Raw genomic sequence first — 26748 nt, forward strand, 5'->3', positions numbered from 1 at the left:
TGGGGCTTCTGGGGCTTCTGGGGCCCTGGGAGAGTTTTCTGCTTTAATGATACCTGTCAGGAAAGGTTACAGATTTAAAGACCAATCAGCTACTGGCAACTCAAGTCTAAATCTATACAGGCATTGAGAATTTCAGTTGTGTGCTTACATGGTGCATATTCCTGCATTGTTCTATGTTTAATCAAATTACCTCACAGCAAACCAGGGCAGAACAGCACAGAAACAGTTTACATATTTCATCCAAAGTGTGGGAGGAATGGGGTGTTGAAAGGGGCCCAGCAGCCTATTTTACCCCTTAGGGCCCCCAAGCAAGTTAATATGACAAAGCTAATGACACTTTTAAAATGAAGTGATGCAGATGAAAGACCTACAGAAGAGTAAAACTGTCCCAATAAATGAAATGCTCTAAAGCAGTTTCAGCATGCTTTCTCCTCTCGCTGTCCCGCAGAACTACCTCACTCTCCTGGACGATGAAGATCACACACTGGAAAGCCTGAAGATCCAGGATGAGCAGCAGCTAGTTATTGAAGGTATAAAACACCTCCCTTTTTCTTTTGCATTTCTCTCCAGAATTAACAAAACCCTCTGCAGACTCATAGCGTGATCGTGCTATAGCTGACAGATACTCTAATATTTATATATAACACAATAACTGATCTTTCAGAGTAATGGCACATGAAAGTGGGAGCAAAATAATTTACTCGCTCTCTCCTTCTCTTCCTCCACAGTCAGGAACAAAGACATGAGCTGGCCTGAGGAAATGTCTTTCATTGCCAACAGTAGTAAGATGGACAGACACAAAGGTGAGCTGGAGGCGACTGGATGAGTATACTGTGTATCTGTGCACGCTTTGTCTTGAGAAAACATTCTGATTGGTGGATACTAACCATACCCTGTGACAGACAAACATTCCATTTGTTTAGTCAGTGAGAGGGAGACGGGGAGTTAAGTGGCTCACAGGTACAGATACAGTCACACCTCTGTTTCTGACCCTGATACAACAACAGTAATAACAGTGCTACAGTTTTGCCCGTAACACCTTGGATGTGTTACTTTCTGCAATGTTTGTTCAAAATCTAAAAATCGTCCCTGTGTGTCCCGTTTGCAGTTTTTTGTCATTCTGAAATATTTCACAGCAGGTGTTTGCACCTGAATTCTAGAAGTCCTGTTTCAAAGCTGATGCAGGCAGTGATCACCTATTAAGGACACACAAGGATATTTATGTACAAAGCTAATTAATCATTTGCAGATGTGACTGTCAGATGTAAATAATGTTGAAGCATGGTGAGAGAAGTTGAGTTTGTCGTATGTGCAAGAGATATTAAGGTCATAAGTGATCAGTAAAGAAAGCTCGTTATGCTCATTTAGTGTTTGTCGTTTAGTTAAGTGTTCATGCCTTTGTTTTCTATTCCAGTTCCTACAGAGAAAGGAGCCACTGGCCTCAGTAACCTTGGCAACACCTGCTTCATGAACTCAAGTATCCAGTGTGTGAGCAACACCAAGCCTCTCACAGACTACTTCATCTCAGGGAGACATCTCTATGAGCTCAACAGGTATCGTTTAAATGTGTTGCTTTGGTACAACTCGTGCCACTGTTGTTCTGACCATATGATGCTGACTGGCCTGTATTGGTGCATTTGCAGAATCAACCCCATCGGGATGCGGGGTCACATGGCCAAGTGTTACGGTGACTTGGTGATGGAGCTGTGGAGTGGGACGCAGAAGAACGTGGCGCCACTCAAACTCAGAGTAGGCAGTTTTGTTCCATAACTCTTGAATCACTGTTTTTGTGTCCAAACCTGTTGCTACAGGAGCACTTTCGCAAAATGCCTTTAAGAGTACTTTTAAAAGTTGCGTAGAAATAAAGTTTATGATGCCATTGCTTCCTCTCCAGTGGACAATAGCAAAGTATGCCCCGCGCTTTAACGGCTTCCAGCAGCAGGACTCCCAGGAGCTGCTAGCCTTCCTGCTGGATGGTCTCCATGAAGATCTAAACAGAGTCCATGAGAAACCCTACGTGGAGCTGAAGGACAGCGATGGCCGGCCTGACTGGGAGGTGGCCTCTGAGGTCAGAGATCACACTGCAGATCAACTACCATTAGCTCCAAATAAAGTGACTGCTATATGTCGCCCCCCTGTCTGTGATAGAGGTTTTCAAACTGTGGGGCAGGTATGGGGAGGGAATTCATAATCCTTCTGAGTCATATCTCAGTCAAATGTGAACACACACACACACAAACACACACACACAATGCACATATTTTTAAATAGAGTTCCTGAGACTTGTCATCATTGTCATTGTCATCAAAGTCCATCGCAAGTAAATGTTCATAAATCAGCTTAGTTATAAAGGATAAAAGCTGCTCCTTAAAGCTCTGTAAGAACTCTGTTCTTCAAGTATCAAAGTAATCCAGTGATAGCAGTCTGTACATCTGTGGATACATTGCAAAGTGGAACTGCTAATAGCTAATTCTGCATACTTTTAATGTTGCCAATTTGCAAAAATGTAGGCTAAAGGCCCACAGCTAACTGCCCGACTCCATGACAACATTGTACTGTATGCCCCTCAAAGCCCCCAAATTATGGGAACTATAGTTCCAACACCTAGAGCATGATTATCCCCCAAATCAAAGTGTGACAAAGAATGATTCCTTCACTGCTGTGCTGTGACATTGGTCAAATTGTTATTTTATAGCAGAGTTGTTGGACAAAACAAGCATAAACAGGGTTAATGCCCGTAGCGTCTGATCAGTTATATTGACCTTTAAAATGAGTGATCACAGAGAGGAAGCTGTCTGTAATTTTACTGCAACACAGTCCCTCATTTTAAATGATCGGGTTTATAGCATCATTTCATAAAATGCAAGCAGGCTGAGTGCACCCTCTGTTCTGAGTGCTGAGTGGTATTTGCTCTTCACAACGTACACAATGTACAATAACAAAGTCTGTTGAAGCCCCTGAAGTCTTCATTATTTTGCTATTACATTAAAGACGTTACATACGTGAAACCAGTGTGAAAGGGGTGGCTCATATCTGAATGTGCAGCTCTCCTCGCCTTTATGGAACGTCACATTCAGTTTCCACTCATTGTTTAGCTGTCTGGCGTTCAGCAGACGTTTTCAGTGGCAAAGCTCTAAAAACCAACCACACACCACCTGCTCAGCAGCTCTTCACAGCATCATATGGAGTCAGTATCAGAGAAGATATTCATTTTACTGTTCATTTCAAATTCATAACTTGAAATTAACAGGCTGAATATAATAAACCAAAAACATTTTATTAATTCAGCTGCAGGACAGATAATGAAATATTTTAAAGGGCCAGTAATGATTTGAACATCAGGCCTGTCTCATGTCCATCCTGAGAGCGAGTCAAAGGATGAGGAGAAGAGGGCAGTCAATCGCAGTTAGTCCATCAGCTAATCGATAATGTTGGTGTATTGATGTTCTATATGTCCTGAGGGGAAGGATTTGTAGGATTAGTGGCGTGTCAACTCACCACTGTGTTTGTTTGTGTGTGTCCATGCGCCTCCACCCTAAAGGCGTGGGAGAACCACCTGCGGAGGAACCGCTCCATCGTGGTGGACCTGTTCCACGGTCAGCTCAAGTCCCAGGTGAAGTGTAAGACATGCGGACACATCAGCGCTCGCTTTGACCCCTTCAACTTCCTGTCTCTGCCCCTGCCCATGGACAGCTCCATGCATCTGGAGATCACTGGTGAGGAGGCTGGAGGAACGACCCTGACAATGAATTCCTTTAATTGAGCACCAAAACCTGAATCGTGTTGAATGTGCTGTGTTTGTAGTCATTAAGCTGGACGGCTCCACACCTGTGCGCTATGGCCTGAGGTTGAATATGGACGAGAAGTACACAGGCCTGAAGAAACAGCTGAGTGAACTGTGCAGTCTGAAGCCTGAGCAGATCCTCCTGGCTGAGGTCCATACTTCCAACATCAAGGTACTGAGACTGCTGATCACACTGCAGGCCCCGAGGTGCCACATGTAACAAAGACAGAAGAAGCTTTGCAAGATTCAAAAGTATTTCACAAAACGGAGTCAAACTAAGCTTAACTGACCCTTACTTATTAAGGCTTACTTAGATTTATCATTAGCTGTTATCATTATTACAATTATTAAAAGCTTCTATCGTCTCATCTTTTCATTGTTAAATAGTCAAGAAATACCGATAGCTGTTGTAAAGGTGGAGTATGTTTGTCTACCCCCCCACAGTGTCATTAGATTTGTCACCAGGCTCTTTAACACAAAGTCAGAATTTGGACTGAAGGTGTTTTTTGTAATTTTCTGTGAATGATCCTTTAAATGGCGATGAGCTTTATCTGGCAAACTCAAAATAACATCAAATGTCTCAAATAAAAACTTCTTTTCTGTCATCACTTTTGCTTAGTTGACTCTACCACAGTGCAGGAAACTTCATATAACAAAGATTTGTTTCCACATGTTCCATTTGTGGCATAAATCTGTTAACAGTGACAAAGTGAAACTTCGAGGCAGCTTTTTGACACAGAATTAAAGTGCGTCCGGGCCTCACTCACTGCCAAGAACAGGAGCTGATTGGATTAGTCGAAATGTCATTGATCTGATTGCTGTTGCTCTGCAGAAAAGCATATCCTTTCTATTTGTGGTTCAGTGCCTTTGTTGAAGCAGCAAACAGCTTGTACAGTTTCAGGTTAGTAAAGGGAACATCTGATGTGCTGTGCAGTGATCTCCTCACACACTCGTGTCTGGCTAAAAGGGACTAACTTAGCTTCTACTACATGATAGTGACTTTAAAAAGTTACATTAAGAGAAAATGGAATTTCTATGAATTTCTACAAAAATGATTTTTTTTGTCTGTCATTCTGAATTTCAACTGCAGCACGTGCACTGCGAAGATGACCAGCTATTCTTTCCCTCATACCAAGCATGCTGCTCTCTCTGTTCAGTGGAGTAATTCTGCTTGAGCTTGTGTTCTGAGAAAAGGGCAGCTTTCTGCTTGAAGTCCTTATTAAACTGTCTTTGCTCTGTGTCAACATTCTTTTAGGGTTAGAAGTAGTTTTTTTGCCATGGGAAATAAAGAGCCAGTTTCTGTGCTTTAATTTTGTAGCCTTGAATTAAAATAAAATCATTACTGAAGACCGCAAAAAAGTCACAATGGTGAAAAATCCTCTGCAGGCCAGGTGTGACAAACACAGGGAGCCTTATGAAATTGTCTTGTCTCATCTGTAATAACTGTCTAGGGAGGGCACAGTGTTGCTCATTGGCTGATTGACTGATTATTCTTCACAGGAGCGTGTCTTAACCCTCAGAAATGCATCCTGCCAGCTGCTCCGGTCCACATGCAGTGCTGTCTGTCATTGTGCTACTGTGACATGCTGCAGTCTGATGTCCAAATCCTTTGTGTCTAGAACTTTCCTCAGGACAACCAGAAGGTCCGGCTGTCTGTTAACGGCTTCCTGTGTGCATTTGAGATCCCGGTGCCAGGTTCACCAACATCCCTGAGCTCACCCACACTAACAGGTGAGCCTCTTCTCTCGCGCTTTGTCTTTGCACACTTGTCAGCATGGATCTGTCTGAATGCACAGTTTTCAATTTCCTCATGTCCTCGTTCCTCACCTTCATTAGACATCACCCCAATAGCCAACGGCTCCACTGCTAATGGAACCCTGGACAGCAAGCCGGTCCTCATCCCCAACGGTGGGCCCAACACCATGGTGCCCTGCAGCCCTGAGACACCCCTGGCCAACGGCGTCGCCAACGGACACATCACACCAGTGCAGGACAGCCCCTTCATTGGCTACATCATCGCCATGCACAGAAAGATGGTGAAGAAACTTTACAGTTGAACGGATGAATACAGCTATATGTACTGCAGAATTACCACATCATGTCATCTGCTGCAGGTGCTCTGTAGGTGATAGTCAGCATGTCGTTGCTGTAACTTGCACATTTGTGTCACCCCTTCAGATGCGTACGGAGCTGTACTTCCTGTCATCTCAGAAGAACCGGCCCAGTCTGTTCGGCATGCCGCTCATAGTTCCCTGCACCGTCCACACCAGTAAGAAGGATCTGTACGATGCCGTCTGGATCCAGGTGTCCCGACTGGCCAGCCCACTGCCCCCACAGGAAGCCAGCAACCACGCCCAGGACTGGTACGCTGACTTCTTCTCCACCCAGTATTTTTGTGGGATTCTTTTGCTTTTAACAGAGATACTTGTGGGTTAGCAATTTCCCTCTGCTTCCTGTCTTTGTGCTAAGGTAGGCTAACATCACAATGCTATGCTAGTATCTTTGCACTGAACTTTCCAAGACATAGATCTTTGTCCTCTCCTCCCATGTTGTTTTATTGAACAGTTGACAGAGAAACAATATATTCTGAGGGACCAAAGTCCGCTCTCTTACCGTTACATAATATTACTGAAGAAGATTAGGAATGGTGTGAGCTGATCCACACAATCAGGAATCAAGGCTGATCAGTATCAGCTATCTACAGCCTGTTCCTTTTCTGCTCCTCTGTTAAATGTCATTCACACCGATACAGTCAACTGTGCCACATTGCAAAAACAAACACTGAAATTGTTTTCTAACACACAGCACTGTGATCAAGTTGACTGTGCAGTTTGATATCCACACCGACAGCGTGCATGAGGAATATGATGTTTTTCTTTTTTCCCCTGCAGTGACGACAGTATGGGCTACCAGTACCCCTTCACTTTACGGGTTGTGGGTAAAGATGGCAACTCATGTGCCTGGTGTCCTTGGTACAGGTAAGACAGTATTTTTCACACACACACATATGTAAGAAGGGAGTAATGTATTTGGTGGTGATGAGACATTGTGTAGATTTTGATATAAGCGCGTCATGTTTCATTAGAGTATGTATGTGATGGAAAAATTAGTGATCAAAACATGATATGTACTTTTGTCACAAGCAGAAACTGTTTGATAAACAGAAAAGCCAGTAAAACCATGGGAAACTTTGTGCTGTGTTTGCATAAAAATGGATCAGAATATTCAAATTAACCTTGGAAACAAATGAACAAAGACCAAAAATTAGATGCAGAGCGATGCACATTTGTTTTTGATTTTGAACTGTGTGTGTTCATAACTTCTGGGTTCCAGGTGTCTAAGTAGCCTGAGCAGGTGTACGTACTGTAGCTTTACCTGTGTGTGTTTCCAGGTTCTGTCGAGGCTGCACAATAGAGTGTACAGAGGACAGAGCCTCAGTAGGAAATGCTTATATAGCTGTGGACTGGGACCCCACTGCCCTGCACCTCCGCTACCAGACCTCCCAGGAGAGGGTAAAGCACATGCACACACACACACACACACACACACACACACACACAGTCACACACTCTCTCTTTGGGAGCCAAATTCAGTCATTCCAAACAAAGTTAAATTAGTGCAACAGAGGACTTTCTATGCAAAATTGAGTTTGTGTGTGGGTGTATTTTTTTATATATTCTGTCAGTTACCTCTAGATACTAGCTATTACTGTATAGCTACAGATTACACTATGTTAATTATCAGTCATTCCCCACCATGCTCTGTTTACCTTATCATTAAGAAAAGTGCAGTGGTTCCATCTGTAAAGTGATATCTGACTTGGCACAGTTTATCTCTGACACTCACTGCCTCATGGAGGACAAACAGTATATGTCCCCGGCACCATTTTTAATTGTATGTCCCCTCTACCATTGATAATAGTGAAAATAACTGAGCCTAAAAGTGAGATGAGCTTGTTAACATGTAAGAAGTAAGAGTGAATCTCTCACCGCAGCTTGCCTCAAGTGAGCTCTGAGTGAGCCTCTGCCCTGTGTCCTACTGACATTTAGGCCCATTTCTTTTCCACACAGTGTGTTTATGGCTTTTTGACTGTGGTTCACTTGGTGCTTGGATTATTATGTAAATGTTGAGATAAGAGCTAAGCGAGATAAGTAAACCTGCTAAACTGCTGTAGTTCTGAGTGTGGCCACACAGAGTTAGCAGTGAGCTGCTTCATGCCAGTTCAGTCAGCTGCAGCGTGAGATCCTATAAAGACTGCAGGATCCTGAGACCTGCAAGCTGTGCCATTAATACCACGTCAGGTGGTTTGTGTGCTCAAGTAAAGATACATGCTGCAAGTACATGAGTACATGTCACTGTGGGTATTTCTGAGTTTATTTATTCTACATTTTCTCCCTTTTTCTGCTAAAAATGCTGCTTCTACTGCAACTTTATTCTGAACAAAACATATACAAATACTGCTTAAAAACAGTCCTCACATTTAACCACAACAAGACAAGTGGCAGAGACTCTACAGCAGAGCCTCCTGTTTGGAAAAAATGGCAAAATGGCAGGATTAGGAGGTCTCCTGTGTGTCTCCAAGACACCAGGTTGCACCTTTCCAGAGTGACTATTGTCCCTCTGCTAGCAGTCGCTCCTGGTTGTGAGGAAGACCCTGTCAGTGAGACAGAAAGCAGGGTAGTGTGCATTCATCCTCACCCTGTTCAGTATCATGACCACCACTGTCTCCCTGCAGATTGTGGAGGAGCACTGCAGCGTGGAGCAGTCCCGTCGGGCCCAGGCTGAGCCCATCAGCTTGGACAGCTGCCTAAAGGCCTTCACCAGCGAGGAAGAGCTGGGTGAGGACGAGCTCTACTACTGCTCAAAGTGCAAGACACACCGGCTGGCAACTAAGAAGCTGGACCTATGGAGACTGCCGCCCATTCTGGTCAGTGGCACACTTCTGAGTCTGTGTCAGACCCGAGCTCAGGCCTCACAGGTTCTTTGTGTAGAGCTCCTCATGTGGTTACGTGTGATGTGTGCTCTCTTCTTCAGATTGTCCACCTGAAGCGCTTCCAGTTTGTGAACGGCCGCTGGATCAAGTCCCAGAAGATTGTCAAGTTCCCGCGGGAAAATTTTGACCCCAGTGCCTTCCTGGCACCCAGAGACCTGGAGCAGCACTGCCTCCACTCCCGCAGTGAGAGCGAGGATCTGCTGAGGGTTGGAGAGGACAACCTGTCCTCTATCTCTGCCCCTGCTGGCTTCTGCAACCTGCCCAAAGGTACCACATGTTGATATAAGCCAAACATTTAGGTTGTTGGAAGCGTTTTGTGTTTGCTGATTAAGAGCATGGCAGCATGTGAAACATAATATATGGAAGTGTAATTGAACAGAGCAGCTAATGACCCAGCTGCAGAGGAGGTGTTTAACCCTGTGGTTTCCCAACAGCCTCCCCTGCCTCTAGCAGGAAGTCAGCACCTTCTCTAAGTCGGACCAGCAGCCCCTCCAGCAGCCCGAAGACTGGCAGCGGAGGCCGCAGGCCAGGCCGGCTACGCCTGCCCCAGCTGGGCAGCAGACACCGCCTCTCCAACAGCAAGGAGAACCTGGACGGAGCTGCCAATCCTGAGGCTGAGCCACGGGACGGCGCTCCACAGGCAGACACAGAAGGGAGCACAGCGGGGGCAGCTGGATCGGGAGAGGCGATGGCGTCAGAATCACTGTGCAGCACTGAGGCGTCCAGCAGCCACTGTGACGTGGTGCTGGTGAACGGCGACAGCAACGGGCTGAGCTCAGACTGCAGCACAGAGAGCAGCATGGACCCTGACAGCTCACTGCTACAGCACAGAGACATGTGTCTGGACGCCATCTACAACCTCTATGCAATATCAGTAAGCAGCAAACGTCACAGTCACACATAGTAGCGGCTTCTCTCAATGGCCTTTTTCTGCTTTGAAACATTTTTTTTTTATTTATTTTATTTGAAAGGGACAGTACACATTAATGAACATCAGTATGTGAGTACATGTGTAAATGTGTCGAAGTTAGCAAGCCTGCTAATTCACATCTGTAGTCCCTTGGCAGGTAATAGACAGACAGACACATAGGAGGTAGACGAGAAAAGAAAAGAAGGAACATAAAAAAACAGTAGACAAGGAGTTCACATTAAAATACCCATTCATACATAGACATGAAGTGCAGTGTGGATTCTATAAAGTGCCGGGTGTAAAGTGCCAGTTGTTAAAGTGTAAGTGCATGGATAGTTAAATAGATCCACATGTGGTGGCCCACACCTGCCGCTTAGAGTGGACCAAGACATCGGATACTTAGCAGCAGATGAAAAGTCGCATTCACAAATTATGTACACAAAGATAATACATCACAGTGCAGTACAGTGCAGTGCATGCATACATACGTATATGTAGGCATGCACTGCACAACAACAAAGACAGTGCAAAGTATGGCGGACAGTCACAGAGCACGGTACATACGTGCATGTATCGCGCTCTGTGAGAGGTCCGCGTAGCCATGATTACAGGTTGAAAAGATTTTTCTGCTTTATCTCCTCAGTGCCATTCAGGAATCATGGGAGGAGGCCACTATGTGACGTATGCCAAAAACCCCAATGAGAAGTGGTACTGTTACAATGATAGCAGCTGCAAGGTAAGACGCATCATATTCTGGTTCCACATTTAACTGCACACCTTTCATTACTGTATTTTGATTATTGCCATGGATACCTGGCCACACATACAGTAACATACCCAGACACAGTGCTTATAAAAAGTGTCTCCTTTGCACTTTGGAGTAATTCTTTGTATACGAAGCCCCACCTCCTGACAGTGATTGGCATAATCATAGCTTCATAACTGCAGCCAGGCATCGCAGGGCCTGCTTCCACAGACTTGACATGTGATGAGTTGAGGCTGCCTCTCCAAAACCAAAGCTGCAGGAGCAGAACTGTCAGCAATGGGTGCAAAAGTGTGTTTGACTGCTCTTAAATCAGTGGCTAACGGTAGCATTATCTTCACAGCCAGGAAACAGACTTAGCATGAAATTCGCTAACTTATTTTGTTAGAAAAGCTGTTTCAGGACTGACTCATCCAGTGAGCGAGTCATGTCCCGAATGGCACTATATCTAATTTGAGGGTAGCCAGGCAACCATTGCATTGCCTGTCTCAGTAATCTAAACTGTTCTAAAGAAATCAGTCTGTCGATACTTTTTTCTGCGTTACTACATTACGCTGTACTGCCGTGTCTACATGAATCATCAATCAATGATGGAGCTGACATGTCGCTGGAGACCTTTAGCCTCAGTCTGTTTGCCATAATATCACGTTCTGTAACAGCACATAGCAGCTTCATCTGCACTTTCCTTCAAAACATCAATTGCATCGGCTCTTTTTTTAAACTTCTCTCCAGGAAGTGCAATCTGAGGAGATCGACACCGACTCGGCCTACATCCTCTTCTACGAGCAGCAGGGAGTCGAGTACTCCCAGTTCCTCCCAAAGATCGATGGCAAGAAGATGGCCGACACCAGTAGCATGGATGAAGACTTTGAGTCTGACTACAAGAAATACTGTGTCCTCCAGTGATGGCACGGCGTCTTCCATCAGCGAGCACTACGCCTGCTCTCTGCTCCCTCCTGCTGCTCTGAGCAGGAAGCACCAGACATTCAGATCATTCTGAAGAATTCTCACAAACTGCTCATGACTAGAGTCAGACTGTGGTCTCTGTCTTGCGTCGCAGCACTTTCTACACTTCATCGCAAACATGGATTTGTGCAAAGGTTTGCCAAGACAACAATGAAGCCGTGGTGAAAGCACTAAACTGGTGCACTTTGCTGAGCCCAACAAAACAACCCCCCCTCCTCCGCTCATGTGGACAACCCACGCCATAACATACATGCAACATATACTCGCATACTAATGCATCTCTGAATGTATGCCAGTACGGCCAATTCATGAAGTGATGTCGCTTTGTTATTGTGCATTTATCACATGTGACGCCAGAGTGAAAAGAACACCTTCACCTGGAGTGATCGTGTGATCTGACCCTGGATATCTCACCTGCAGGCACCACACAATGCATTCCAGGTGTAAATGCAAGGCCAACGATTGGATGCAGATAAGAGTTTAAAATGCCAAGTGTTAACAGAGCCCATTAGTCAAAGAACCACAGGTCCACATGATGTTGAAATTTGGTATCTAGTATATTGGATATAGTGACAAACTTTTTAAAAAATGGTTGTCTAAAGATTTTATTAGTGATAGTGTCACTAGGGAGAATATAAGTCATATGCTACCTCATCGCTTCACGCAGTCTGTCAGCCAACTGTACCCTTAAAGTCTGTGACAGTATTAATGATAAGAATTAAAATGCTTCCTTCCAGTGTAGGAGTCGTGGTACACACATTTCAGAGGCCCTATCCCCCCCAAAAAAAATCTACCTTGTTGTAGGACACACACACACACACACACACAGGTCCGAATGTGGACACGAAATTAGGCTTTTTTGCCCCAACTGTGTTTCATCCCACAGCTGCCAAATATCAGTGGTGATTAGTGCAATGTCGACCTGTGTGTACCTGTAACTTCTCAGCTTCAGTGAGAGTCTTGGTTTGTTTAGGACAGGTGCCATGATTTCAAAAGAGAGACGCTTAAAGAATAATATACAGTATATGTTTAATATTTTTTTTTAATTCTGCAAAATGTTGTTTTATAAAAGATTTATTTTATTGTTGTGATTTTTTTTCTTTTTTTTTTTTAAGGCAGGCTTCCAGAGCCACTTCAGGAACGGATATGTACTGTATCTCAAAGCGACACCTAGCTTAGCTTCACAGCACTGTCGCACCTTTCACCTACTGCAATTCTCAACTTCAAATTCAAACTCATCTCTAATGCTAATGTTCATACCCTCCAATAGGAAGCCAGATAAGCTGAGACATTGGGGATCACTTTATTGTAAATTCAAAACAGTTTTACCATTTTACCATAGTCAGTTTTTAACATTATGTCAGTAAAGAGAGTCCACAGATTCAGCATTGCACTTTTATAACGCTGTTGGACACACGATGGACAAAAAAAGGCATCAGAATCGATGCAGCAGAGATATCGTCTTTGTTATTCCACACATTGGTCTTTCTGTCAAAACCTGACAACCCCATTACCCACAGTGCAACTCGACAGCCCTTACAAGAGACATGACTTGAGGTGATTTTTCAGACTTCACACAGCTCCCTCTGGAACCAAAAAATGCTTTATGCATCTGTTTGCTTTAGCACCCCAGTACCTGGAGACACACTCTGATGTGTCACATCAGTGCGGTTCTCCTTTAGCACCAGGCTGAACAGCAGAGTTGTACTGGGCTCTCTAACTGAAAGCTTGAAGCCTGTTTCGTGCGTTCAGTCGCACCTTTAATCGCACTGCAACAGCGTCCTGCAGTACGCCTGTGCATCACTGCAGCAGCGTGAGAAGTTAAACCATTAAAGTCAGCACAAACAAGATTTTCAGGGGGTGTTCAGTAACTCCTTGTGGTGAGCCTGATTTTCAAGATGGCGCCCTGCTAAATGTCTGTGGAAGCTTCAGTAACAAAGCTGGATTACCAACAGGGCAAAGTGGCCACACCCCCCAGGGTCCCAGACTCTCATGGGCCCCACAGCTTAAGAAATTATAAATTTGCTCGGTAATATGGACCATTGAGCCTTCATTTAAGGGCCAACATCTAGTTTCAGTGCTTTTAGTGTCTCATTTGATGTTATATGCTGCACATTGCTAAATAAATCTATGTTTCATTCATTTATCATCAATGAGCTTGTAAAGCACTGTACACAATAGGCAGGGGCCCACAGCCCATTTTGGCCCTGTGGACCCCTAGCGGGTTAATGTGGCCCTGATGGGTCCCATAGACCCAGTCATTTCCTACATTTAAGATATATGCAAGCGTTAAGTCTTTGGAAGCTTTCTAGAAAGAGTAATTCATTTGAGGTAATAGCTGTGTGTAAATTGGCAACACGCAAGTATATGTTTCAACATGTTTGGTTGGTAAAGTTTCCAATATTTCATTGTTGGTACATAAATATGTTTAATATTTCATTTAAATGTGGGTTGCTTAAAGGAAATTCCTCACAAAATGCAAGAAATGCTGAAAAATTCCAGACCTGTGTAAGATAACATTACCAAAACATCTGTCCCCATAATCAGCCGCTGTGATATCAGACAGTGTCTGTGCTGTTCAGTGCTACAGTATGTGTCTGGACTGTTGTCAGATCTGTGACAGCTTCACTACATCACTAGAGCCAACATTGAGATGGTGATTTGTTATCTGTGTGCTGGGTCTAAACATTGGTTCCATGTAAATTTTGTCTGAAGGCTCAGCTACTTGCCGTGACAGTCGAGGTTCATCTGAAATGAACAAACCCTCGTTTTGCTGTGTGGAGTGCGGCGGCAGAGGTTTGCGTCTGGCGTGTAGCAGCACGTGTGGAGCTCCTCCTGCGAGGGGCTCGGTCTAACCACTGTGAACAGACAGCAGACGGCCAGCTGCTCCCGACGAGGCCCCGCTTTGTCTTCTGGCTCACAGGAGACCGATCTGTGCTCCCCCCTCTCTGCTGCTGTATTTATTAGGAGAAGGCATCCTCATGGATGTATTTGGAGAGATATCTGTCACTGAAAGTTTATTTTCCTTTGCAGAGTACATTTGTTGAGCAAATGGAAATGTACAGATGAGTGCTATTTATGTTTGCTTGCTCAGCTTTTTTTGTTTTCCTCCACCCTCCTGCCTTTGCACCAGTTTGTGTCCGTGTTGGAAACGTCATCACATGGCTCAAAGGGAAAATCTGTCTCTTGAGAACCTAGTTTGTAATGTTTGCTTCATTTAAAGGTGCAATAGCTGTCAACTTTTTTTTTTTTTTGGCTGTGAATGTTCCCTCAAAGGACTACTGGTGTGATGCTAAGCTTACCACACCTGTAGCTTAAACTGTTGGAGCTAAAAAGACAATTTAAAGTTGGGCTTAATTTCATGATCCAGGAACAAAGATTTTGTGCCCAGAAGAACGGAACTTTGACGCTGGGCGAACACATCCTGTGAACCACAGAGATTCCCCTCCCCCTAACAGAAGCCCCCCACCCCCAGAGGAGTAGTGCGAAGAGTCCGCAGGCAGTGCAATCTACTACTGAGCTGTCTGTCAGTCTGTAGCCTCTTTTTATTTAAGTTCAGTTTTGTTGGATCTGAACCAGAGTTGTTAATTTAAAGAACTTTTTTTGTAACGTGTCGTTGAAAGAAAGTGACATTGCACTGACATGAAAACATGTACATAAAAAAAAATGTGTTTTGTAAATAAGCCAATGAAAACAACGTATTTGAATATGAACTGTACAAAATACTGTACTTGTAGTTGTATATGGAGTGATACTGTTGATCTGTAACAAAATACCCAAGCAACAAATTAAATTCTGCAGAGGAAATGATGACACCAGACTGAAATGTGTTTTTATTATTATTAGTTTTCGAAAGTTTGGTGTATGGCCTACAGATGCTACTGTTTCCAGGATACATGAGCACACGGCATGGAGGCAGACTCCAGTACTTAACTCCAGTAAAAACAAATAAATACATAAATAAATAAATCCAGAAGGGACAAAACAGCAGCAGAGAGATAACATGTCATCTATATATCTTGAGTCATACAACAGAATCACACATTCACAGAGGAGACTGACATCTATAAGACTGAACTTTAATTTTAACATGAACTCAGGGAGACCCCCCTCCCTCCTTGCTGCCACTTGATGCCCTTCAGCAGAGTGAATATTGAATGCAGCCCCTCGTTCCTCCTCTCTGTGACGACCGTCTCCAAGCTGCCTCAGCATCCATTCGCTGCCACAAACCTGCAGGACGTGCTCGCCACCCCCCCATACTGGATGACCTCCTCCCTACGCTACATCACCTGACTTCCTAAAGCCTGTGCTGAGTCAAGTGTGCATGTGTGACACTTCTAGGGTTACCATTTAGACACGACCCACAGTGGAGACAGTGCAACACGGACGGTATCTGGACCATGAAGGTGTAGAAGACATGGACGTAGCATCCGGGTCTGAGAAGTGAAGACAAAATGGAAACGCCTTATACCTGCATTCTTTTTAATGACCATTAGGGGGCGACTCCATTGGTTTTAAAAAGAATGAAGTCTATGAGAAAATGTCTCTACTTCTCACCTGATTTGTTACCTCTGGTCTCAGTCTTCTTCACCATATCAACATGGTGTTCATTTCTATGATCCCATTTAGAGTGAAACAGACAGAAAGTCAGGGTATGCTTGAGGGGTGTGGCTACCTTGTGATTGACAAGTGGTTACTATAGTTAGTGCCCATGGGTTCTCAGCATGGTTCTCAGTCAGATTCACCTCTTGCTCCACCACAGCTCCACCTTTTCATCCAAATATTCTGGTAAATATAAGATGGTAACGGCCATGACACCAGACTCAAGTGGATGATGTCATGGTGGCTACGCCCACTTCTATTATACAAGCTACAGTCTGGACTCACCCGCACCAATTTATCATTTAGTGTGTCGACTCTTAGTCTGGTTTACAACAGTTTTTTTTTTTCATTTGTCCTCCTTTGCTGTAAAGTCACATACTGCTGCTGCAGTAAGCCTGTCTGCAGACGAAAGAGGGAACCGCATGCAGGGTCTCTGCAGACATCTCCCCCCCAAAGGAAACGCTGCAACTGAAGCACAGATATTTCTGTCCTCCAACCTCTCATCTAACCCACACTGTCATGTTAACGCAGTTTAGGCACTCCAGCAACAAGCAACAGACCTCAACAACTCTGGACTAGCCTCAAGTCTAACCAGTGGAAAAGTACTGAAGTCCTGTACTTAAGAACATTTTGAGGTACTTCTACTTTACTGGAGGATTTCCATTTTATACCAGTTTAGACTTTTGAAACATGTGCAGCTGTAGCTGGTTACTTTACAGATTAAGAAAAGCAGGTAGAATTAGCTCCAGCTTAACCAGCTACAACGTTAAAATGCTGCTCACATTATAATGCATCAGTAATAGTAATCCAGTATTAAAATATATCACTATAACCATGACAGTTTTAGCTGATAATACCTCACTTATACTTAATGAGTATTTTTACATAATTTTACTGCTATTTTTTTAATGAAAGTACCTTTACCTGAATACCTGAATATTTCCACAAAAGTGTCTGGAAAATTTGACATTTACAATTGCTTCACAATTTCTCATAGAAATTCAACATATTTCCAAAGGTTTTGGAAAGTTAATAAACTGTTTTAGCTGGTTTGGACTCAACAACAACACCTGCTGTAATCTGGGATTCTCATATGCCTCATTTTACATTTTAGATTCATCTAAGTTTTCATCTAGTCTATTCAGTGATCAGTCATTGCTTTATTTTGTCCCTCGTCACTGCCATTTAAGGTAAGTTTTGTTGTGTGGAAGAGTTGATATGACCACATTTGGTGTTTAGTGTGTTGACACTCCTGCAGAACATCAGGCAGAGTGTGATTCAGAGTGTCGTGCAGCTCAAACCACCTGCTGCTTCTGTTCATTTCCTCTGCTTATGTTGTGGTCGGCAGAGCTCCTGCTGGTGACAACACAAGACATGGTTGAGCTCTTTATGGGTCACAGCACTTCAGGTAGCTTCAGACAGAACTAACGCAGCACAGAGCCACACCGGCCGCCTCATCTTAACTGCTCCAACTGCTTTCTGAGCGGCGAAGGATGGACTTTATCGAACTAGTGTTCATCAGGAAACACAGGTGAGGCTGTTTCATATTGTGACAGAGCATTTAATGTGAATGTATGAGCTTAATGTGTCTCCTCCTTATTAGCGTGGATTAGACAGGGTGAACCAGAGGCAGCCCTGTTCTTCCACCTGAGAACTGAGAAAACAGTATTTTTCCTCCTCATGGTATTAATTTCAAAGTCCCATTTGTTTGATTTGTGATTAAACGTCTTTAATGTCCATCCTGCTCAGCCTTTCCACAGATCACTGATGTACATTCATCATCTTCCAGACTGAGGTGATGACCTTCGTTGAGCAGATGAAACAATGGTTGGTAATCACACCGGTGTATCTGCGTGTCCAGGTGAGCTCTCAGGTTTCACAGAGAAGATCACCATCCAGCTGTGTGCACCGACACAAGCTGCAGCTGACTGACTCGCTCCGTTGGCTCTTTCAGATCGGCCCCTGGACCCACTTGCTTACATCCTCATAGGGGTCCTTGCCTTCGCCATCCTGGTGTTCATGTTGCTGGGGGTCGTGTGTTTCAAAAAGTAAGAGGGGCTGAAGGAATGTTCTGGAAGATCTGTCCTCAGCATCATTTGATTTGTTAAAGTTGCAGATTTATATAAAATGTCTGGTTTACCTGCTGAAGTGTGACATACTCAAGACTACATCACCAAGCGAAGCTGCCTTTGAATTAAGACTTCTTACCTTATCTTCTTACCAGTTTGAGGGCTTTAGTTTTCACAGTAGTAGACCGGTCTAACATCTAACAAACATCATGGATGCTTCCTTTCCATGAACGACCATGCCAACGGGAAATACCTGCAAATGAAATGCAGCCGTTATGAGCATTTTTAGTTACACCTGTGGTTTTCCTGCTGTGAAAGTGGCACACACCATGAATTTGTGCAGAAAGTTACCACAGGCTAAGCTAATGCCACTGAAGTTTGTCTGGAGACCAAACTTTGTCACACCGGTGGTGCAGACATAAGCAAAGCAAACGTGTGTTGTCATCCAGCCAACAACAGTGAGTACTACACTTTCTGCTCAGTGGTTTCTTATCGCATTTATTTTTAATTCTATTGTTTACCTGTTTTGTATGTTAAATGCTACATTTTGTGTTTTGCTCAAGATAGTTTTCCACTCTGGTGGAAAATTAAGTTGTGTTCTACTCTAATCACTTTTAGTCTTGTTGCCAAATGAAACTGTCAACTCAAAGGCTGAGTTCACATGGTCCACAATTTTTGTACAACAAATTAATGACAATTTTCTGCAAGATCAGGCTCGCCTTTACTGCACCCAGCATTCATATTGACCTAGTAATGTGGCTCAGGGGCTGCACAGTCCATTCATTCATGACCCTGATGATCATTCTGTCACTTTCCCCTCTGAGGTTGAAAGACTTGGTTTTGAGTGGAGTGTTTCATCGGATGGGTTGCCATGTTATTCATTTATTTCCCCTCAGGATGAATTTTCCTGAGGTCAAAATTTTAACTTGCATCTATCTGAGCTGTACTTTGAGTTTAGTTCTAGTTAGCCTATGTTAGTATGCTGACACACAAAACTGAGATGGTAAAGATATTGGAACCTCTAACATTTAGCTCAAAGTAGCACTGTCCTATAAGTCCATCTTCACAGAACTGCTAACATGGCTGTATGCTTTATTTTCCTTCAGTGTTAGAAATTGATGTTCTACTTCTGAATTTCTAGTGAAACTGGTTCTTTAGCTTTCGTGCTGTTACCACAAACACATCACCTATTCCAACCTTTGTTTTTCATACTAGATATATATTTTTCTGTGTCCTCTTTCCAGCAAACAGTGCCCCCCTGGCACAGCTGCCTGAGCTTCTGCTTCTGCTGAACTATTTCTCCCTCAAGCCTTGTACAGTGTAACACAATTGTAACACAATTAACAGTTTCCACTACTTTTTCTTGCAGATATCGTTCTTTGGTCCAGACCATTGGAGAGCTGCGAGGGAAGCTGCTGCTGGGTACTGCTCCTCGTCTGGAAGCTCCTATCATGCATGTTAGGCCGGTCCCAGCAGTGGTGGAGGAGGATGAGGAGGACGAGCCTCCTCCCCAAGCTCCCCTGCAGCAGAGCAGCACAGTCAGGTCCTCCTCCAGGAGGCTGTGGAAAGGCCTGCAGCAGGTACCACTGATACACCAAGGTCTGCATGTCATCACATGATGCAGACAGAAATATTCCATCCTGGCACATATTTGACCTATTTTAGGGGTGCTTTGATTCCATTCAGCTGCCGACACGGCAGAGGAAATGTCACATGCAAGATAGGCTAAAATGAATGCTAGCTGTATGTGTGACATGTGCTCGATCTGTGTCAGCTCACCACTGTGGGTTCACGCTGTTAGTGGTGTTCATCTTTTGCACCAAATAAATTGCTACTAATTATCACAAACATGAGTCTCACAGTCTCCTGACCTCACCCTGCTCTACTCGATGCCACAAAGTCACCTCTTATGGGATTTGTTTAAGGCTCCTCGTTTTACCAAGTCAGACCTGAACCTGGTGCAGCTGATCAAAGCAGGGAAGGAGGGCGTCTTCTACCAGGCTAGGATGACCAGAGGGACGTGTAAGGGCCACAGCATGTTCACCTGCAAGATCAGCAAGGAAGGTACGTACTTCTCTGCAGTTTTGGACCTGCAAACAGTTCTCTGAGGCAGAACTGCCCTGAAGGCAGACTTAATCCAATCGGTTGTTGAGGTAAAAGACAAGGTGCAGAGGGAGAGAACCACAATTTATTTATTAATTATTTATCTATAATTTATGTAAACTGAAGACCAAGTAAATGGTAAGAAAGGTGTGAACACATTAATGGCATACTTTGCGTTGCAAATGAATGGAAGGACTACATTAGACTGGTCCTACACATGTTGCATACTCCCACTCTTCCATACCGTTTTTAGCCCACCTGGGACTCAGACATGATTAAGGCTACATATGCTGCTCCTCTATTCAATATGTACATCATCATCATTTTCCTCGTTCTCATAACGTTGTCTTCATTTGCATATTTGACATTATCATTACGATATTCGACACTTAACATTCTCCTCCTACAGTTTAAAGATCCCACAATGATTCCCATCAGATCTTGCCTAACTCGTTGTAGATGGGTGCGATGAGTCCTTTAATGTTAACAATCAGCATCAGTGCGAGCAGCTGTCACATTTTAGACAGGAAGCAGCTGTCTAGTTTATAATTAAGTTCAGTTTTGGAGAAGGTTCTCTCTGAAACAGCCTTTATTATGTGAAATGTAAAAGGTGTTGCTTGTAGCGATGAACCCACAGAGTATTGCTGCCCGATGCTGCACTTCCCCCCCAGCTCTGAGAAACGTTATAGCAACTTTAAGGTCAGTGTTTTAGGTTTCCGGCCTGCAGCTTTACTGTTTTGGTTTTGCTGTCACCGCTATCATCAGCATAATTTCCAATAGCAGCAGCAGCAGCTCTAAACCTCACTGTACACCACCTGCCCAGCGTGGGACTCGCTGGGGAACAGAGAGCATGTAGCAGATAATGAAACAGTGCTGATGGCGACCAAAACAGAGCTAAAAGTGAACAGTTTGCTGTGTGTAATATAAATAAAAATGTGTATCACAGCTTATTTCTGCTGCTCCGAGGTTAGGGTTAACCCTGACCCTGACACACAACAAGCTACCATCAACCACAGTTCCATTTTAAACATTACTTTGAAGCTGTTTGCAGCATAATGAATGAGAGAGTTTAATGACATAAAAATATCATTATTTTGGGATGTGATGCTGTGTTAAGAAAGTGGGAAGGAAACTATGAAGCTAAAGCACTCAGCCCACCTCTTCTACACTCAGCCAGAGCTGTGGCTTCTTTTTTAACCTTCACACGTAATATGAAACGCTCTCAGTATTGCCATGGTCATCCCTTTACCGTCATGTTCATTTATGTACTCTGAGGGGTCAATGCACTCAAATTACGCATGAAAATATGTATTGTCACTCAACCTTAGAGGTCTTTTATGTGCTGATGTTATAAAAAATGCCAGCACTCCAAAATAATGATATTTCAAAGTTAAAAAACACCTCTACTCAGAAAGCGTGTCCCTGACACACTGATCACACTGTTCACAGTTTTTATTAGGACTATTTCTTCAGTAGAAAGAAGGTTTACCCTCCAAGACAATTATCTCTGAAGCAGAAACCTCAGAGAGAGATACCTCAGAACATGGCCACATAAAACCAAAACCACCCGCATGACGACATACCACAACAAGTTTTTTTGTACCCCTTTAACTTTCTGTTGTTATGACAACACTATCACAATGTCAGTGAGGTGTTTCTAAAGTGCAAATAAAGTCTTTTTGTATATCAAAATGTACAAGTGCATATACAGCATTTAATATAACAGTAAAAATGTCATCTACATTTAGATTCAACCCAAACTAAGCTGCACGGTTTATCCAGGAGCATGAGCGGACATGTTCTATAGTATGTTCTTATAGTAATCTGAGTAGAGAAAAAGACCTGGTTTGTCATGTCATGACACTTGTGTGACAGACAACAGCTACCTGTGACTAAAGTATAATTCATATAAAACTAATGTGGTAATTAAACTGAACTGAACTGAATTTAAGCAGCTAGAGTCAGTTTGTAGTTCTGGTGATTTCCAGCACATATTGTTGTCATTGCTCACATACAAAAGGTCAAGCTGAAAGCACCTTCACATTACAGGTTTCAGCTAAGATGAGCTGGAGCTGTTTAACTTTGGAGTCTTCCTGGACTCAGATGTAAAGTTCAGCTGTAAAGCAAGGGTTTCATCTCTCTTTCTTCTTTTTCTTCAGGTGTCCGTTCCAAACATATAGACACAGAGGTTTCCATCATGAGGAAACTGGTGCACCACAAGAACATTCTCCAGCTACTGGACTGGAACACCACTGAGGGTGAGAGACACACAGACTGTTACTCCTCTGCAGGAATGAAACTGTCTTGAAACCACTGTCCTGTTAGAGGGCTCCCAGCTGAAAAATAATAGAGACAAGTAGGTGAAACCCCGCTGTAAGTCCTCCATCCTCTCTCTGTGTGTTCGTTTGTGCAGAACCTTACATTCTGATCATGGAGTACGTGAGCTACGGCACTCTGAGGACCTTCCTTCAGTCCAACAGAGTCCACCTGAGCGCAGACCCCGAGCTGCAGAGCCTCCTCACCATCGCCTCCTACCACATCGCCCTGGCTATGCAGCACCTGAGCTCCAAAATGGTAAAAACATGGCAGTCTTTAACACAGACACACACTCACACACACACAAGACCCATGCTGAGCGGTGGTCTTCCATGCAGATTGTGCACTGTGACTTGGCTCTGAGGAACGTGATGGTTAATAAGTTTCCCTGGGAGGTCAAAGTGGCGGAGTTCGGCCTGGCCCGAGACTTAGCACGAATGTCGAGCCGCCGCAGCAGCCGCTGGAGAAACCCGCAGGTAAGACAGTGTCGAAACACACACACACACACACACACACACACACACACACACACACTCACACAGAGTAAATTCTCGTGTTTTACAGGTGTTGATATTGCCAGGATTTCACTCTTCCTACAAGTTGTTAAGTTAAAGTCGTCACATCCTGCAAACCTAATAGCTTAGCATGACACAATCAGAACATTTGACTTGAAGGTCACAGCTGGTCCAGATTGTGTTCATACATTTAAAGGTGCTACTGCGTGTATCACCCTTTTATTGTGAAAAGACCGACAAGGTTGTCAATCATTTGGCACACATATGCTGCAGGCAGGCAGTGCACACAACTTTCCACACTGACCACACTGACACTGTGTGTGTGTGTGTGCGTGTGTGTGCGTGTGTGCATATATTGAGGGGGAAATATCAACATCCTCTGCAACAGGAAGCAACATTTGCAGAGATGTTGCCTTGACTGAAAGACCAGCAGTAACTGCATCATTAATGTGAAGGTCACTCATGATTTCTACCATCAGTTCATTAGTTTATTAAAATTCGACCGATACATTACAGTTACCAGTGATGCAACGATGTGACAAATTGTTTTGCACACTTAATTTGTTGGTCTGTGTTGTGAGTTTCAGTTTTCATGAGCTGGTTTTCACAGGTCACATTTTCCGTAAAAAATAATATAATATTTTCCATTGTGTGTAACTTGTGCAGCAGCGTGTGCCGCTGCGCTGGTACCCACCTGAATACTTCAAGAATAACTATTACAGCTTCAAGGGAGACGTGTGGGCATTTGGCATCGTGCTGTGGGAGATGCAGACATTTGGTGAGTTGATGGCTCAGGTTGTGACTGATAAGGCATAAAATGACACAGTATCACATTCCCTACCACCATCAAACAATGTTATTAGTCTGTGGAAAATGAGAAACTGGTCAAATTAAAGAATACTGGTCTGTTTGTGAAGCTCTGATATATGTGGTTATGATGATGCCCAGAGTATGGTGGCACATATTTTTACAAAACGATTGAAAGCATGAAGTTAAACATCTTAAAAGACAGCAGGTAACTAAAGAAAAAAAGACATGTTTGATCAATTCAAAATGTCAGGCGGCTTTTTTTCCCTTTGGAATGTATCTCCTATGTAACATCTGTCTCGAAAAATATCCAATTTTCAGGTATGTTGCCATATCCAAACCTGGAGACATCAGAGACAGTGGTTTACCACATCTGTATTGGTCATAAGAACACAAACCCTGAAGGCTGCAGACCAGAGATGTAAGTGAAAAATGGCAATTACACAAAACATGTTTGTCTCATGTACTTTTCAAAAGCTCTGTTAGACAAGCAGCTTTGGCAGCTATTGTATAATCAATATACACCAAAAACATTATTGAATAGTGACAAGCAGTCATGGTCTGCAACAAATGTGCTTCGTTTGCACTAAATTTTGCCTGCACTGCTCAGCAGCACCATTTCATTTATTTGATACGTCTAATGAACAGATACATCTTTTTATTTGCTTGTTTGCTGTAACTGTTGTGATCAATGTCTCATGTCCTCTTGTATGTTGTGTTTGTGTTTTTTCCTTCTACTTTAAATCAAATTTCCCGTCGAGGGACAACAACGATCTGAACTGAACTGAACTGAACTGAACTGGACTGAACAGTTGTATAAATGATTGTGTAATAGACTGGATTTTGAGCACCATATATTTTGCACAATAATTAGTATCATAAATTGATCCTTTTTGTGAACAAGAAGTCAAAAACAACATACAGTTACTTGAAAATGTTGCATCTCCAGAAGAAAATGTGTTTGAGTGCTGGGCATCTTAAGATTAATGCGTAAGGGATAACTTAACGTTGCACATTTTCTTGCACAGCCAGCATTTGAACTGGCAATGTTCAATCAATAAGGAGCACACTGCATCACAGACGCTAATGTCTGACACAGAGATGCATGTCTGTCATCTGCTGATTATATGTTAATTAACAAAATGTGCAAAAGCTCTGAAATATTGCCCATCACAATTGATCAGAGCCCAAGATGAGATCTTCTAATTGTTTATTTCAACAGTCCAAAACCCAAAGATATTCAATGTACAGCAATGCAAAACAAAGAAAAAACAAATCAGAGGAGGAGCTACTCAATACAGTGGAAGAAGTGGGAATACTGAATGTTGAAACATGACTAAAATGATTGATCAGTTATCAAAATAGTGTGTTTGTTTGTGAGACGACCATAATTAAGGACAGTCCTGTGAGTAAGTTGTACTCCATGTTTAAATTTGGTGAGGTACAAAGTTGAATACAACGGGTGGAAAGGTTTGCTGGGAGTGAATGGAAAACAGAAACAGAAAAGCCAAATACCACATGCATGTGAGCTGGATCGTCTTGTGAAAGCAGTAACTTGTGTCTAATCAACCACCTTCAAAAGTGAAATCAGTGTTGCCTGGAGCATCTGTGACACCCTGAGCAGGGGTCGAACCCCCAGCCTTCTGACTGTGAGACTGCTGTCTAATGATGCTGGCTTATGCTTGCCTTGCCTTGCCCTGACACAGAAAGTAATTCCCCACCCTGTTTTATTTTTGTTGGGTGGAGACTCCTTCTGTACCATGAAATGCAGATAAAAATCAACTTTCATAACGTGATGAATCCCCTGTCTAAACCCCACAGACTCCATATCATGCGAGATTGTTGGCTGGAGCCGTACAGTCTGAGACCCTCATTCACAGACATTGTCTGCATGCTGGAGAACATCATTGAAGACGATGCGGTAAGGAACAGTTCGCTTCAGCAACTTTTAAATGGTTTATATGATTAATTATTGATTTTTTTTAAAGGTTGTGTTATTAAAATGTCATATTTTCTGTCCTTTCCTCCTCGTGATTAAAATGAACAGACCTGTATGATGGAAAAATTGTCTAAACTTTGATTGAGGCTATAGCAGGATTAAAGTCTTATGACTTTTTCAAGTAGCAAGTAGAGACATTACATCGGCCTACTGGATTGAAGTCCTATGATATACTGTATGTTTGCTAAGAGTTTTTCTGCAATTTGCTTTGCAATTCGGAGAAGAAATTCAAAATGTTTTTTATGAACTGCTCATATGTCACATCACAGTTTTGCTACTACTTGTGTTTCTATATATGCTTTCTGTCCTATTTTTTTGCAGGATTACGTGGATGTTGAGAGTTCACAGATTTTGGCCAAAGATGAAGCTGAATGTCATGAGGCTAAATGTCTACGAGCAGCTAGCGTCATCTTGGAAGATACAAATCCCATCTAAATAAATTTGCTGTTCTTAAGCATTATGTATATTTAAAACAATACACTCATTTAGGGTGCATTTATCTGCCCTGGGCAGCCTTTCAAGCACTGTTTCAAATACAGAAACTCAGATGATCACACGTCACACAAAACTCCACAGAGAGAAAAAGTACATACAACTGGAAAGTAGAGTAATATCACATGGAGGGTAAAAATGATGCAGGGACTACTTATATTTGTTTGACACTGTAGATTAGTACATTACTCATGTTTTATGTGTCTTCTTGAGTTTGTTCGTCCTATTTTTTGATAACTCAATTAAAACGTAAACTCTGTGTGTGATGTGCGTCATTTTCCCCTTTCCTGCTGTAGAGCAGCACAATAACTCTGCACATGTTTACTCTCCACAATACATTTTGTGTGTTTACTTAATAATTAATGGCTATTTTGTATCACTTCTATATTTAAATTCTAGCTTTTGTCATTATTGAATTTGCCCCAAAAC

The 26748-nt window shown here is 43.1% G+C and overlaps 2 protein-coding genes across 6 annotated transcripts in view; both read left to right on the forward strand.

The window, feature by feature from the left end:
- usp32 (ubiquitin specific peptidase 32) overlaps nt 1-15224 on the forward strand; it is a 62193-nt gene extending 46969 nt beyond the window's left edge. For all 4 annotated transcript variants that reach the window (XM_041941489.1, XM_041941492.1, XM_041941490.1 and 1 more), the window contains exons 18-34: nt 449-530; nt 729-803; nt 1415-1553; nt 1644-1749; nt 1895-2068; nt 3542-3716; nt 3805-3956; nt 5404-5515; nt 5621-5820; nt 5963-6147; nt 6676-6762; nt 7176-7296; nt 8520-8711; nt 8819-9044; nt 9212-9651; nt 10331-10423; nt 11183-15224. In XM_041941489.1, the coding sequence (XP_041797423.1) occupies nt 449-530; nt 729-803; nt 1415-1553; nt 1644-1749; nt 1895-2068; nt 3542-3716; nt 3805-3956; nt 5404-5515; nt 5621-5820; nt 5963-6147; nt 6676-6762; nt 7176-7296; nt 8520-8711; nt 8819-9044; nt 9212-9651; nt 10331-10423; nt 11183-11356 (2733 nt within the window). In that variant the 3' untranslated portion in view covers nt 11357-15224. The remainder of the gene's footprint in view (nt 1-448; nt 531-728; nt 804-1414; nt 1554-1643; nt 1750-1894; nt 2069-3541; nt 3717-3804; nt 3957-5403; nt 5516-5620; nt 5821-5962; nt 6148-6675; nt 6763-7175; nt 7297-8519; nt 8712-8818; nt 9045-9211; nt 9652-10330; nt 10424-11182) is intronic.
- A 1320-nt stretch (nt 15225-16544) lies between these two features.
- On the forward strand, nt 16545-26609 carry si:ch211-167j9.5 (tyrosine kinase receptor Cad96Ca). 2 transcript variants are annotated; one of them, XM_041941067.1, is made up of 13 exons: nt 16545-16653; nt 17367-17549; nt 17768-17879; nt 17973-18066; nt 19457-19667; nt 20013-20151; nt 22350-22448; nt 22604-22764; nt 22845-22982; nt 23688-23799; nt 24150-24249; nt 25650-25749; nt 26149-26609. In XM_041941067.1, exons 3-13 carry the CDS (start codon nt 17843-17845, stop codon nt 26260-26262), a joined length of 1305 nt encoding a protein of 434 aa, XP_041797001.1. In that variant the 5' UTR covers nt 16545-16653; nt 17367-17549; nt 17768-17842; the 3' UTR covers nt 26263-26609. The 2 variants fall into 2 exon arrangements, with proteins under 2 accessions (XP_041797001.1, XP_041797002.1); XM_041941068.1 differs by having other exon boundaries at nt 17808-17879.
- Nucleotides 26610-26748: the final 139 nt, after the last annotated feature.

This window comes from Chelmon rostratus, chromosome 7, assembly GCF_017976325.1.
Source record: "Chelmon rostratus isolate fCheRos1 chromosome 7, fCheRos1.pri, whole genome shotgun sequence".
NCBI classification, from domain to species: domain Eukaryota; kingdom Metazoa; phylum Chordata; class Actinopteri; order Chaetodontiformes; family Chaetodontidae; genus Chelmon; species Chelmon rostratus.